The sequence below is a fragment of the Periplaneta americana genome, chromosome 11, assembly GCF_040183065.1.
Source record: "Periplaneta americana isolate PAMFEO1 chromosome 11, P.americana_PAMFEO1_priV1, whole genome shotgun sequence".
NCBI lineage: Eukaryota > Metazoa > Arthropoda > Insecta > Blattodea > Blattidae > Periplaneta > Periplaneta americana.
Window position 1 is genome coordinate 104,607,017 of NC_091127.1, and position 13,885 is coordinate 104,620,901.

Here is a 13,885-nt window from a genome sequence, read left to right on the forward strand (position 1 = left end):
GGTGTGGCTTAGTGGATAGAGCGTCAGCACATAGAGCTGAAAACCCGGGTTCGAATCCCGGTGCTGAAGAGAATTTTCCTCCGCTTCACCGATCCTTCATCATATGTATTCTACGTCAAAAGTACGTTGATAAACCAGAGTATGCCACTGGCATAGACGATGGCTAACTAGCACGATTATTGGTAGCCCGAAGAATCCTTTTTGGGCTGATTACCTGCAAGTTTTCCCCAAATATAAGGGGAAAATTAGATAATCCTGTGGAGTATTCTCGGATTCATCTCTCTAAATACCATTTTACTATCACAGATTCTAATGCTGGTAGGTAACCGTATATTTTATGTTATGTCATTAACTAATCGAATAAATATAGCCTTGTAGTTGTTCTAAAGATTAGTAGGAATTTAAAACAAAATTATTTATGAGTACAAGCAACGTTGTTGTTAGACAATGTACCAGTTGAAACAATTAGCAAATTAAACAATAGTTACGGTATTTTAAGAAAACATACCATTTCTACCGAAAATAACACTGAACAACAAATTTTTACTTTTTGTAGATGAATATTACTAATATGTGTGCCCTAAATCTGAATTTAAAATCCAAATTGCCCCATTACGTGCCATCTTCTGGGGAAAAGGAATCGAAATTTTTTAATGAAAAAACTTGATATTTATTAATTTTTTACTGCTACTGGTAAAATTACAACACACTAGGGATGCAAAATGCCTTATAATACTTGAAAAATGTGTACTGGATACCAAAATGATGTTACATAGTTTAAAACACAAGAAACACAACAATAAAAATATTTGATGCGTATAATTAGAAAAATCTCGGAATTTCAATTTATCATTTAAAAGGATTTTCTGGATAACTTCCGTTTATAACTAGACCCGGGACTGTTTTTTACAAGGAACCAACATTAGTCTGCAAGCATGCTGGATGATGATCTTCATTTATATCTCCTTTCCATTTCAGATATTTCTTGCTGAAATCTTTCCCCCAAGCTCGTCGCTTACCGCTCCAAGGTTAGGAGGAAGGAAATCCAAATGAGAATGTGAAAATAAATGTACTTTGAGAGACATATTGCACCCCATTTCCTCATATGTATTTAACATGGTTTCCACAAGTTCGATGTAGTTGTCTGCCCTAGAATTTCCAAGGAAATTTGAGCAAACATCTTTGAAAGCGCCATGCCATTTTTTCTGTAACGGAAAGTTTTTCCTCGAGCAAAGTATCAGCCATAACTTTCTGAATTTGAGGACCGATGAAAATCCCCTCTTTTACTTTGCCTTCACTCAAACTGCTAAACTTTACTTTTAAGTACTGAAACCCACACCCTTCTTCGTTCATTGCGTAGACCCCACTTTGAACTGTTATAAAATTTACTTAATAGAAAGGACCAATATCTGTTTATTTGTTAAAAATACAAAAGAACATATCAACAACCATAAGAAACAGGAAATAGGTCATAAACTCATAAAATGCATTAGCTTTTGTTTTGGTTTACAACCCCTAACCCGCGCAAAATGTTTTCTGGGGAAGCGCTTATCGAAAAGTAAAATCATAGTATATCTTAAAAACTCTACGTGATACGAAGAAAAGAGATGCATTTTCGGACTGAGCGCGCACCAAACCATAAGAGACACGTTGTTTTAAGTCAGAGCAAAATTCTTGTTGCTCAGTGTAATATGCCATTGATAGCGAAACAGAGTGTACTATTGATCCTTAAATGAAGATAACGGAAAGAAAAACTTCAAGATTAGTTTTTCGACTCATGTCTGGTTACTAACCTTTCTGGAAAAAATACACAAGTGTGGATGTTATTTCTAATGTAATACAAGCTCTATGAATTAAAAAGAAATGTTGGCAGAAGTTTGAGATCCAAAATGAAACCAACTGGAAATTGCAGTTCAGATGTCAATACTGACTACAGTGGAAGCTCTTAAGGTCGACAGAAAACAAGTTCGACATCCCATAGTTCGACTGCTTACGTAAGAGAATTAGACACGCCCTTATACGGGCACTAAGAAATGGGTTTGCCATTTGATTGGGAATTGGTCCTGTGTCTTGTAGCGATACTTTTGTTAAAGGAAAACATAATATTTTATTGATTAGGACTGATTTTAAATTAATGACTGATTTTAAATTAATGAACTCTTCTTCTATTTGAGAATTGTGCCGTTTGTGAGACGGAACTGTCGAAACACACTGTGGTACTAGAAGCGCATACACAAGTCTCGGGGCGGGCAGGAGATGCAAGTACAGTACTCTATTCGTTGACCCTTATTGGAATGAACTTTCAATTCTGTTCAGTCGAATTTAAGAGAGTCCATTGTATTTGAGTTGTTGCGAATGTGACTGTTTGTAGATTTTTAAGAAGATACGGAACAGATGCAGGCTATGGTATCTTGGGTCATGATCAATATGTTCAAAATTTTGTGACTGCATACTGAGGGGAAAGAAAACATGATTGTGCTGATGTAAATGCGACAACTATGTATTGCTAGTAGCAAATGTGTTTTCAAAACACACACTATTACTGAATATGCGTGAAGAGTCAGGTGAGATAAAAACCTCAGTGTTTTCACATTACGTATAGGTGCTGCATTGCAAGCTTTTGAAATAACGTTGTTATTACATCATAAAAATTATATAAAATTGAATACTTCTTAATGCAGTGTTTTATTACGTTAAATACTACAGTATTCGCTGAATATGTTACTTGCTGTAACAACATTTTGCTTTTTTGATCTAGCGCAATTGAAGAAGAAAGAAAAGTCATTTTTACGTTTCATTTTCAGACTTTATTGTTATTGACACTAAAATTATTTTGTGAAGTAATTTTGTTTAATATTAATACATAAATAAAGTCGCGAATGAATATATTCAGCTATGTAATTTTATGTCTCGCTTTCTACTTCAGCAGCAGATGACACTAATTATTGTACAGTATATCTGATTCTTTCGAATATAAGTGTTCCTTCAGACAAGGCCATTTTTAGTGTTAGTGGCGCTACGAACGCGCGTCAGTAACGCTGCTAACGAACTGCTGTTGGACCACCAATTCCCTACTTCCTCACGACAGTGTATGGGCTTAATTAGAAAAATATATCACGAGAGAATGATATAGAATGACGATAATAATAATAATAATAATAATAATAATAATAATAATAATAATAATAATAATAATAATAATAATATACTAAACTGCTGAACTAGTGCGAATTACGGATAAGTAAAATGCCCTTTATTTCTCGTTACAATAAAATAGCGTATCTAAAACAATGTACTAAATAAAATTTTAACAAACAGATGAAAAATTAGCTGATCTCAGGTTCGAACCTGGGTTCAATTACACCACAGCCTTTGACTTCAACATTACCCTACAGACACCTATTTCTAGTATATTGATTGAATTACTCGTACGTGCTATGATTGGTTTCATGTTTGGTGCCTAATACTGTATATTTAATTTTGAATTCTTAAAAAGAAAACAAAAACATGTTTTATGCCCTATCGTTCCCCATTTGCCTAATTTTAAATTAATATTATATTATCCTGATGTAAATCATCTAACAAGGTGTAGAATAGTTTTCTATTCTGTTTCTCCAAAGCTAATGGATGGACTCAAACTCTTCTTCTATTTTTACGTCTATTCTTTCTCCGTATGAGCAAATTTGCCAAAAGTATATCTCCTTCTACGTTCATGTTCACTGTAAGACTAAAAACGTCTCTACAAAAATTTAGCAGCACCACTAATGCGCGTTCGTAGCGCCACTAAAGGCTGGTTCACAATAAATCGAGAACGGAACAACGAGAATGAGAACGGAAATATTGTTAAAATAAATAAGCCCTATATTTAAATGTGAGCATTCCCAATTAACTATTGTGAATGCTCACATTTAAATACATTTATTTTAACATTATTTCCGTTTCCGTTCTCGTTCTCGTTGTCGTTTCCGTTCCCTGTTTATTGTGAACCAGCCTTAACGCGCCACTAAAAGTGGCCTCGCCTGAAGGAACAGTAATATGAATATTGAATTGTTTATTGCAGTAACTTAAACTATTATGGCGTTTAGAGTTACATAGACTTCGTCATGTAGATCAGTATGTCACATACGATGGTAATACGTTGTTCGGATCGGACTTTCATATAATGCATGGACAAAATTTATATTCTATACAAACTGCTTTCATGTAGCCTATACATGTTGTAGGCAATTTATGTAATGCTAAACTAGACATTTATGTGTAACATATAGACTACAGTATATTGTGTTGAATATGATGTACGACTATTTATGGAGAATGTGAACTAAATTTCGTCTGAAAACCACTTGGCGTAATAGGAGACTTAACAGTGATGGAATTGAAAACATTGAGCGTAATGCTAACCAAAAATATGGATTACCCAACAAATTTAATTTATACAGATTTTAAAGTATTAACTATTGAAGACATAGTTTATTAACTTACTACCACAGAAATCAAATAACCCTTTGATGCACGCATTTGGGAAGGAAATAAAAATTGCGTTTGCAATGAAATTAAACTTTTATTTGTCTAAGAGAAGTGCCTCAAATTTTAAAAATTTTAAAAACTTCCATTTTACACTGAAAATGGGTGGTTTCATGGTAAAACCATTATACAATACTGCAGAACACAATGTCTTCAGACTTATTGCGAATGATACAGAAGGAAACAGTTTCTGGTTTCATTATGGCAAAGTGCCACTTCATGTGTGTTGCGTGGTAATTAGAAAGGCAAAGAATGGACCTTCTATCCTTCCACTTGCGCCAGGACACTCCAGCATATGACGTACGGCTATCTCTCACCACGTTTCATGTCGCGGTCTCTTCTTTCGTCGTGTGGTAAACCAATATGCCCATGTTTAACTGTACCACATGCATAGATATTTTTCTGCCTTAGAGATCATCAGATTGTAACTTGTGAAAAAGTTGTCGAAAACAGTTTGTGATTGTCACCAACCATCTCTTCCTTGTAGCCATGATGAATAAGCTGACACAAAAATGGAACATTTTGTTGGATATGGTAAGCATAACTACCCTGTTTGCGTAGTGGTTACCTTTTGAAACCACCACATTATTTCTATATTGACGCCACATGTGTCGAAGAAATTACAATCTTGTTACTGAAATATGTTCTAAAAGACCGAAAGACAAATAACACTAAATAGAAACTTACGTCACTGTGATATTTTACCATACAACTGAAATAAAATCACGTAGCGAGTCTTCCACACCCCAAATATACCAACAACATCGGTCATCTTAGTGGAGCAACACAAATAGAGGGAAAATGAAATTCTTCTACAGTTATTAGGGATCAGTGAACGCAGCGCAGTAGTTTTGAAATAAAAATCACTCTGTAAGTAGGCAGGAAACTAAAATTTAAAAGGTGGTTATGTACTGTAACCACTGCGCTTCAAAGGGATAAAACATAAATTTAATCGACATGAATATCGTACTCGAAGACAAAAGTCTACTTTCCCATTAATTGAGCCTAAATGTCATACAAGTGCACATCTTAACATGGTGCTAGTTTCGGCCCAAGACTTTATAATAAAATTACAAATCATTTTCCAAATTTGAAATATTTTAAAATTGAAGCTTTAAAAAAATAAATTTATAAAATTATTCATGATATATAATATTAACAAATGTGTGTATTTTTTACCTTTTATTTCTGTCGACTATATTCATGTTTTTGTTGAATATCACTGGCTTCTGAATGATTGTCAATTTACTCTTTCTTCCATTTTTGCTCTTGTGTTATTTATTGGCTTGAATTAAGTTACTTACTGTATTTAGTAAACTGTCCTTGTAAATTTTATGTTATATTATTGGCTAAGACCACACCGTACACGAGCCTGGCTCTTACAGTAGTGGCTAGAAACATTTTTGTTTTATAATTTTAATTTGTACTTGCTAGCTAGCTAGTTAAATAAATAAATGCTAATACCAATAGCCACGGCGATATCGAAGTGAATGCTGGGGCTGAAGATACGTAAATATGTAAATACAAACAACAGTGTTATTTTTGGAATGTAAGCTCAAAAAGCTGTGCTTTGCATTGCTTACTCAGGAATAGTGCAATATGTTGTATGGACTGTTATGCGAGGTATTCACGTAATTAACCTGCATTTCCATACATGCCCTAACCCTAACCCCGTAACTCTCAGTTGCTTAACTGCTCTTATAAATTTAATTGCACTGATAACTTTCATCAGTTTCCGGAAAGTTAAATGTAAATTTATCAGCTCTTGTAACTAACAGTTGAGATAACTTCATATTTATTATGTTTTATCGTCCATAGATGTCTCCACTAGTATTTTGTTAGTGATTTTTTAGTTATTTATAGTTACTTTTGTATGCTGAAGTTTTCAGTAATATGGCTGATAGGTACACAGTGAGCTCTGTACTCCTACTAGTAAATGCAAGGCTTTTTAATTAAAGAACCGTGTGATCAACGATAATGTACATGTACACTTTCACCTCAATCGTAATACAATTAAAAAAGCAATAATTGTTGGTATTTGGCGTGATCATCGAGGTAAATAATACTAATGAGAGAGAACTAGACGTAACTCCTGCTTCATAATTGCAACCGTATTCAGCTATGGTGGCTATGGCAGCCATATTGGTCATTTTTAATTTTTTACTTTCGCTCACATGAATGTTTTCGTCTATTCTAATGCACTTTTCAGAGCCCGAAATGCCATTGGCATTGGTAGAACACCCAAAAATAAAATATTCCTTGACTGACGATATAATCTGAAGTTGATGACGGAAATTAAGCTTGGGATGTTCGAAATAATTTTCTTTATACACACACATTATTATCCTAATAGTCATAGAAAGTAAAACATTTTCCGTAAGTTGTGTAATTAAAACGCCAAATTTTTAAAACTATACAGATAATATAGTAAATTAATTTATAGTGGTATATATTATTATTTAATATTAGTTGATATAGCTTACGAAACAGTAATACAGTAGCGCCGCATATCAGTATTTGTTCGAATCAGTACTAAACTATAGGCCGAGGTATAATGACCAGTTGAAGCACAGATAACTGAAAAGATAACGATAACTGTTGTTTCGGAAACTCATTTTAAACATATAAGCATGTTAAATCATAGATAACTCTGTATGTATAGGTAACTGTCTTTCCAGGAACCGGGCATTAATGTGTTCGTTATTACTACCATCGCTTCGAAAATAACCTAGAAATTACTGATGTAATAACTCCAGATATTGTTAATATGAAATGCTTAACATTTTCTCTGGAAAAGGAGTCAGTGTTTGGACTCTGGCAACGAACAAAGAGGAAGACTTCTGGATATTCGATTATATATAAAGTCTGTTTGTTTAATCGCATTCTCTTTCGTTGCTAGGATACTACGAACATAGTGAAATAAAATTTATTAACTTGTAACTGACAGGCCTTCAGTTGTTTGTAGAATTTAGAAATTTTATTTGAAGCAGAGAATCGATTTTGTTATGTCTACTACACGTTACAGTTGCTAGGTTACAGGAACCCGACTGTGACATGTTGGGAATATGTGTTTAATCCTCTCACAAGTCACATTCCTTTCCCATATTGTACTGTACGTCTTTCTCCTGAAAGGTAATAAATAAATTGTTTTGTCAGCTAGAAGTTTGCGCAACAGCGTTGTCGTTGAGCTGTAAACCCTAGAGGTCAGGGCAGTTGCTGTGTTGCTGTTATTCCTACTCGCCTCACAACGCTGAATAAGCCATCGTAGTCTGAGCAAGTAGTTACAATGTTCACCGATAGACGATGCTCGACTTCGGAAGTCAACTTTATGCATGGACAGATTAATATTTATGATAGCGCTTTGCTTTATTCCTTACGTAGAGGAAGTATTCGGCACTTGTTTTAAATTCATTAATGATTACTTTATTTCTTTTATTCCTTAGGTAGGGGTCCACACCTGTGGAGTAACGGTCAGCGCGTCTGGCCGCGAAACCAGGTGGCCCGGGTTCGATTCCCGGTCGGGGCAAGTTACCTGGTTGAGGTTTTCTCCGGGGTTTTCCCTCAACCCAATACGAGCAAATGCTGGGTAACTTTCGGTGCTGGGCCCCGGACTCATTTCACCGGCATTATCACCTTCATTTCATTCAGACGCTAAATAACCTAGATGTTGATACAGCGTCGTAAAATAACCCAATAAAATAAAATAAAATAAAAATTATTCCTTAGGTAGATGTTAGGTTATGTGAACCTATTTAATATTTTTCATTGTGCACACAAGGAAACTATGTTGCCTCTCGTTCATGGACAATCAGCGTTGACAAGCGTGAAAATTGTTACGTGTTGTCAAAGAAGGTTGAACATAACAGAAGTAGGTTCAGACTTACCGGCGTCCATATGGTGTTGACGCAATAGGAGTTTTTATTCTTTCTGGCCGATTGCCGCATCGACCTCACAGTACGCGGGCGATTGAAATGGACAATGCTGTTGAAAACTCTCCTTTAAGAGAGAGAGAGAGAGAGAGAGAGAGCGAGAGAAGACAATTTCATTGTAACAACCTTATGCTTGAGATATATTGAAGAGAAATAATTGGGAAATCGAAGGAATAAGTAAGCTAGCATGTAGACTGTGCCTACAGCTAATGTATATTATCTTTAAATCAGTTATATTCACTGCTCTATTGCAATTTCTGTGGTGTTTGGTCAAAACATGATAACCTCAAAAACCTGTTTTCAGATACAAGCATTTTTATTTTCACTTTTCCTATACAAATCACAATTCTAGTTTACATACAAATGTGAATGAAAATAACATGAGATTAGATGGAGATATCACGGCTATACCAAACGAAAGAGGACTGTTTTTTATACAGGGCTGCGCTTTCAGCTAAAAAAGGCTATTTTTGCAGTTATGTTCTGACCAAACACGACAGAATTTAGGGATTGGTATTGATGCAATAATAGGACACATAAATTTACTTCACTTTTATTTTCACAGGACGATTGTTCTGTAACTTGCCGATAATTCTTTTTTTCATGAAGTATAACGTTGCCGTTCAACGCCCTCTTATTTAATTACGTCAGGCATGTCAGAAATCAGACTCTAAATGTGCAGTTATGTGCGCGAATCGCCGGTCAGTGCAGACTGCATCATTCAAGGGTTGCTCTTACAGTTCTTAGCTGGAGGGGTGTACAATAATCTATTCTGCGCTTCTAGGGTTGGATTAAATAGACATTTGGACATTATAAACATAGTTAGCAGAACGAAAAAAAAACACAGTTATTATCAATGTCTACTTCTTTGGTAGGTTATTTTACGACGCTTTATCAACATTTAGGTTACTTAGCGTCTGAATGAGATGAAGGTGATAATGCCGGTGAAATGAGTCCGGGGTCCAGCACCGGAAGTTACCCAGCATTTGCTCATATTAGGTTGAGGGAAAATCCCGGAAAAAACCTCAACCAGGTAACTTGCCCCGACCGGGTATCGAACCCGGGCCACCTAGTTTCGCGGCTAGACGTGCTAACCGTTACTCCACAGGTGTGGACATCAGTGTCTATATTTGACAATTGTAATAAAAGAAACTTTAGGCTTATTCAGTTATACTTCACAAAGTAGTGGTTTGTAAAGCATAATTTATTAATATGATTTTTATACAGTATTTGAAGAAAAAAATTGCATTAATTTCGAAACAACAAGAAACGAACAAGTATTTCATTTTACGTAGTAGATACTAATTATTCTAAAGTAATAGACCCTATTCTTTCATTGTTCGTAAGCATTATTATTTACTGTGACCATTGGTACACAAATGTTGAAGAAAATATTATACTCCCAATTAATTACATGCAGTAGGACATTGTGAAGTTTTTACACTGAAATCATTTCTTTGCTCTATGTCAATATAAATTAATATTAATATTAATAAATATAAATTAAGCTTAGAATTTAAATTCACATATAGTTTATTTGAAAACGTTGAGAGCAAGTATCGAAAAGTTGGGAGCGTTACTCAAAGAAATTAAAAGTGTAGTTCACAAGCTGTGAAGCGACGATATTCTCTTTATGTCAGATTTAAAGATTTATTAATATAAGTATATTGAATTAATATTGTGACGTGAGATGGAAAATTTGCCATTATATATTTTTCCAGAACATTTTTCCGCTTTGCAAATAGTTGTTTTCTTCTCTCCTTACAACCTCAAGAGCCTCACATGTATTCCTCACTATATTCTCATCACTTACCAGTTTATGAAATGAAAGTCGTAAGTCGTCTAACCTTTGATGGCTATGTTAGTACAGACTCCAAAACAACGCCATTGTCAAGTACGTTTTGCCGTGAGAGTACTGATTAAGAAATAAGCGCTGGCAATATCATATTTTGAGAACTTTACTAATCTGATCTAAATTGTCACCTCACAACACTATTACCTCGACATAGGTTGATGAAAGCCTTTCATTTTAAAATTATTATTATTGTTGGCTGAGGAAAACATTATATCAATCATGTTATATGATTCGTAATTTCTCTTCTCCGTTATCTGTGAACTCCTCACTTTACTTATCATAACTCATTCACAGACACAGCCAAATCGGCACTCGTACTGAAACTGTTATTAAAACCAAAGCTGCTGCAGGTATTGTACGAGTATAGCTCTGTTGCGTTCCCCTGCAAGGCGATTCACTCCCTCCAGGTAGGGGAATAGAGAGTGCACATCGCACAGAGACAGTTGCACAATGTGCGCGACTACACAATGTGCAGGGTTTTGACATGCCTGAATTACGTTAATAATAAATTATCATACTATATTAATCTTTCCAGTGTCCGTCCTCTGTCTTCTTTCCCTCAATTTATGTGAGTGGTCATTCCTTGAAGAGTAATTTGGCGGCTGCAACCTATTTTTTATTTCTCTCCATGCAGGCTCACCTCTGTATGTTTTGAACATCGCACATAATCGAATTCGCGTTCTCTTGTCCGTGAGTGTGTCTCATTTTAATGGTGAATTATTACGACAATGCTTGAGAGCCCGTTTTTGAGTCTTTTCCAATGTCTTAATATGTTCAAATCTGTAAGGATCCCAACATGCAGCACCATATTCCATTACTGGACGTACTAGTGATTTATATGCAATCTCTTTGGATTTGTCAGAGCCTTTTCTTAGTACCCTCATCACAAAGTGTAACGCTCTCCATGCTTTTCCCGCTTCTTATTATCACGCAATCAGAATGTTGGGAACAATATGTTCAATAACTTATTCTTTTTCTACGCCTCATTCTCTTGTAATACTTTACTATACATTAGTGAGATCGAAATTCGAATATGTATCTAGCTTGAAACTCTACTAGGGCCTACAACTACTGATTGAGCTCGGCTGTCAAAGAAAATTCATATTCTTATGTTCATTTAGATTTCTGTCCAGTAACTCCGGGTAAAATGTAATTAGTTTAATTGTCGAAGTTTATATGTTAGACGCCTTGATCTCAAGTATAGCTGCAAGGTGTGCAGTACACATTTAAATAATATAGGTAGCCTTCCTGGATATATTCTCATTGAAGTGACTTATCTTTTAACCATGCATTAAGTATCTTTATTCCATAAAATGATACCATTTCCTGATAATAATTAGGGGCTAGATAGAGACATCTTCAAACAATGATAATTTTAAACGTATAATCATGTACGCAAGACAAATAGTTTAGAATAAAATTGAGATATCTTATCTTTGGAATGTAGTGAGGTATAACGCCTTATGCAGAGTTTGCTAGCCTTTCTAATAATAATTATTCAAGTTATATGAAGAGTTCTTTAAGTACAGTTTCATAAGTATGGATATCGAGGAAAACAAAATTACTTTTATTTCTTTGAAGTTCAATCAGTCAATGTTATTTTAAGTTATGGACAAATTTGTAACTAATGACAAATTTTTAAACTAAGTTGGATTTATTATGGTTTTAGCATTAGAAAAGCATTAAATATGTTTTTGACCTTTCTATTATTATCTCAAATGACTGCTAAAACAGTGAAGCCAAAGTCCTGGAGAAATTTAAGTACTCTACCATGGATGAATATATAATAGGATGCGAAACTGCGGTCAGCACATCTGATGGAAGGGGGTTCAAATAAGATGATCAGCGCCCGACGTCATGGGTGGTGAACATTAGAACTACATGTTGGTAGATTACCCAGAGTTCTATATTTATCCGTTTGTTCGAGACGAACAGACGATGCTCGAGAACACAAGACGGCAGCCAGGAACTTGATAATGAGTGGACATAAAGTAAGCAGTGTATGTTAAACAGTGATGTTTATGGACGTTGTAAAAATAGTGTTGTTGAATGTATTGTAAAGTAATAGTAATATAATAAATTAAACTATCTAAGTAGTTTTTGCAGACTTTTCCATTGCGCTGCTCACTAAATACCCAAAGAATACAATCTCAATTTCTAATCTTTTGCTTTATTTTCTGTCTCTGTTTGGTTATATTTTAATTGGGTAGTGTAAAATAGATCGTCTCTTTTTTCTTCCTGCTGGTTCCGGTAAGAATTTTCAGTGGAAGATGCTGTGAGAAATAAAAATGTAAATGTTTTATTTTAAATTGGGTTAGTTGACAATATCGATGGGGTGGGAATTTTCTGCCTAGTTTAACATTTTCGTCACCAGGTGCGCTGCTAAATGCATGGAGTAATTAGTTTTCGTTTTCGCTACTTGGTGCGCTGCTAGATGTAATAATTCCCCACCGTCCAACAGATGGCAGCGAGATCAGTTTCAACATTAGCGTCTCTAGCATGTGTTACGGGAAACTCTGTAAGTTTCGCAACCTATTATATATTCATCCATGACTCTACTATTAATAAAATTATAACTACAACAGAGAATTTTGTAGGATCAGAAATAATTAATAATATCATCACATACGTAGGCCTAATTCTAATTTTGAGCCTTTTTCTTTTTAAATGGTTCGGTTATACAGATAGGCTATCCGAGATTTGAACTCGTGTACTGTCGTATAATAGAGGTAATGAATTCCGCCTTAGACATCTTCTTCCTCAATATGAATGAATTTACGTCATGAGGCTAGAAGAGATTGCAAAGGTTTTTGCTACTATATCCGGTAGTAGGCCCTAACTGTTTCATAGACACGTATAATGAAGGATCTTGGGTTATGTTGCAGAGAACGGCCTACTGAGCTACGAGAACCCGAACTACCACCTGGACCCAGCCCGGCTCGACGACGCCCTCAACTCCAACACAGAGCAGCTCTATGATGACCTGTACCACGAGCTGGACGCCGTATGCAACCTGGCGGCGACCAGGGCCACGAGCAAGCAGGCCGCCGAGCAGCAGGGCTCAGCCGGGAGCGGCACGCCGGGCCGGCGCGGGTACGCGGCCCTCGACATCGGCTCCATGGGCGTAGACGTCACCACTGGCCCCGTCACCAACCTGGACACCACCAACACTGACAACCACAACAACAGGTAGGGAGCGTCTTGACAGCATTATCACATACTACAGCTGTCGCAACTAAAGAAGGGACTTCTAACGTCTCTAGTGTAGCACGTGGAAGGTACAGGACTAGAGCCCGGCATTGCAGATAGCGGCATTCCCCTCTCTTATCCCCTAGGCAATGTCTTGGCGAGAATAGAGAAAAATTATTTTATGTTCTCGTGAAGAAGTGTTTACATTACGATTACAGCTAACCTAAAGATCTGGGTGTGACAACGCCGTCTTCACTTGATTAGTTGCGCCGAAAAAGCGAGTGACGAATTCACTTTCTCTTGGCTGAACTAAGTGGGTAGCGGATAGAAGGGAGTTAAAAGAAACAGACGTTACCGAAATTTCAGAAGTCGGTTCTTTACTTACGAC

The 13,885-nt window shown here is 35.9% G+C and overlaps 1 protein-coding gene across 4 annotated transcripts in view; it reads left to right on the forward strand.

Moving 5' to 3' along the window:
- LOC138709219 (protein Fe65 homolog) overlaps positions 1–13,885 on the forward strand; it is a 736,863-nt gene that overhangs the window by 402,704 nt on the left and 320,274 nt on the right. For all 4 annotated transcript variants that reach the window (XM_069839821.1, XM_069839820.1, XM_069839823.1 and 1 more), the window contains one exon: positions 13,194–13,497. In XM_069839821.1, coding sequence (XP_069695922.1) covers positions 13,194–13,497 — 304 coding nt within the window. The remainder of the gene's footprint in view (positions 1–13,193; positions 13,498–13,885) is intronic.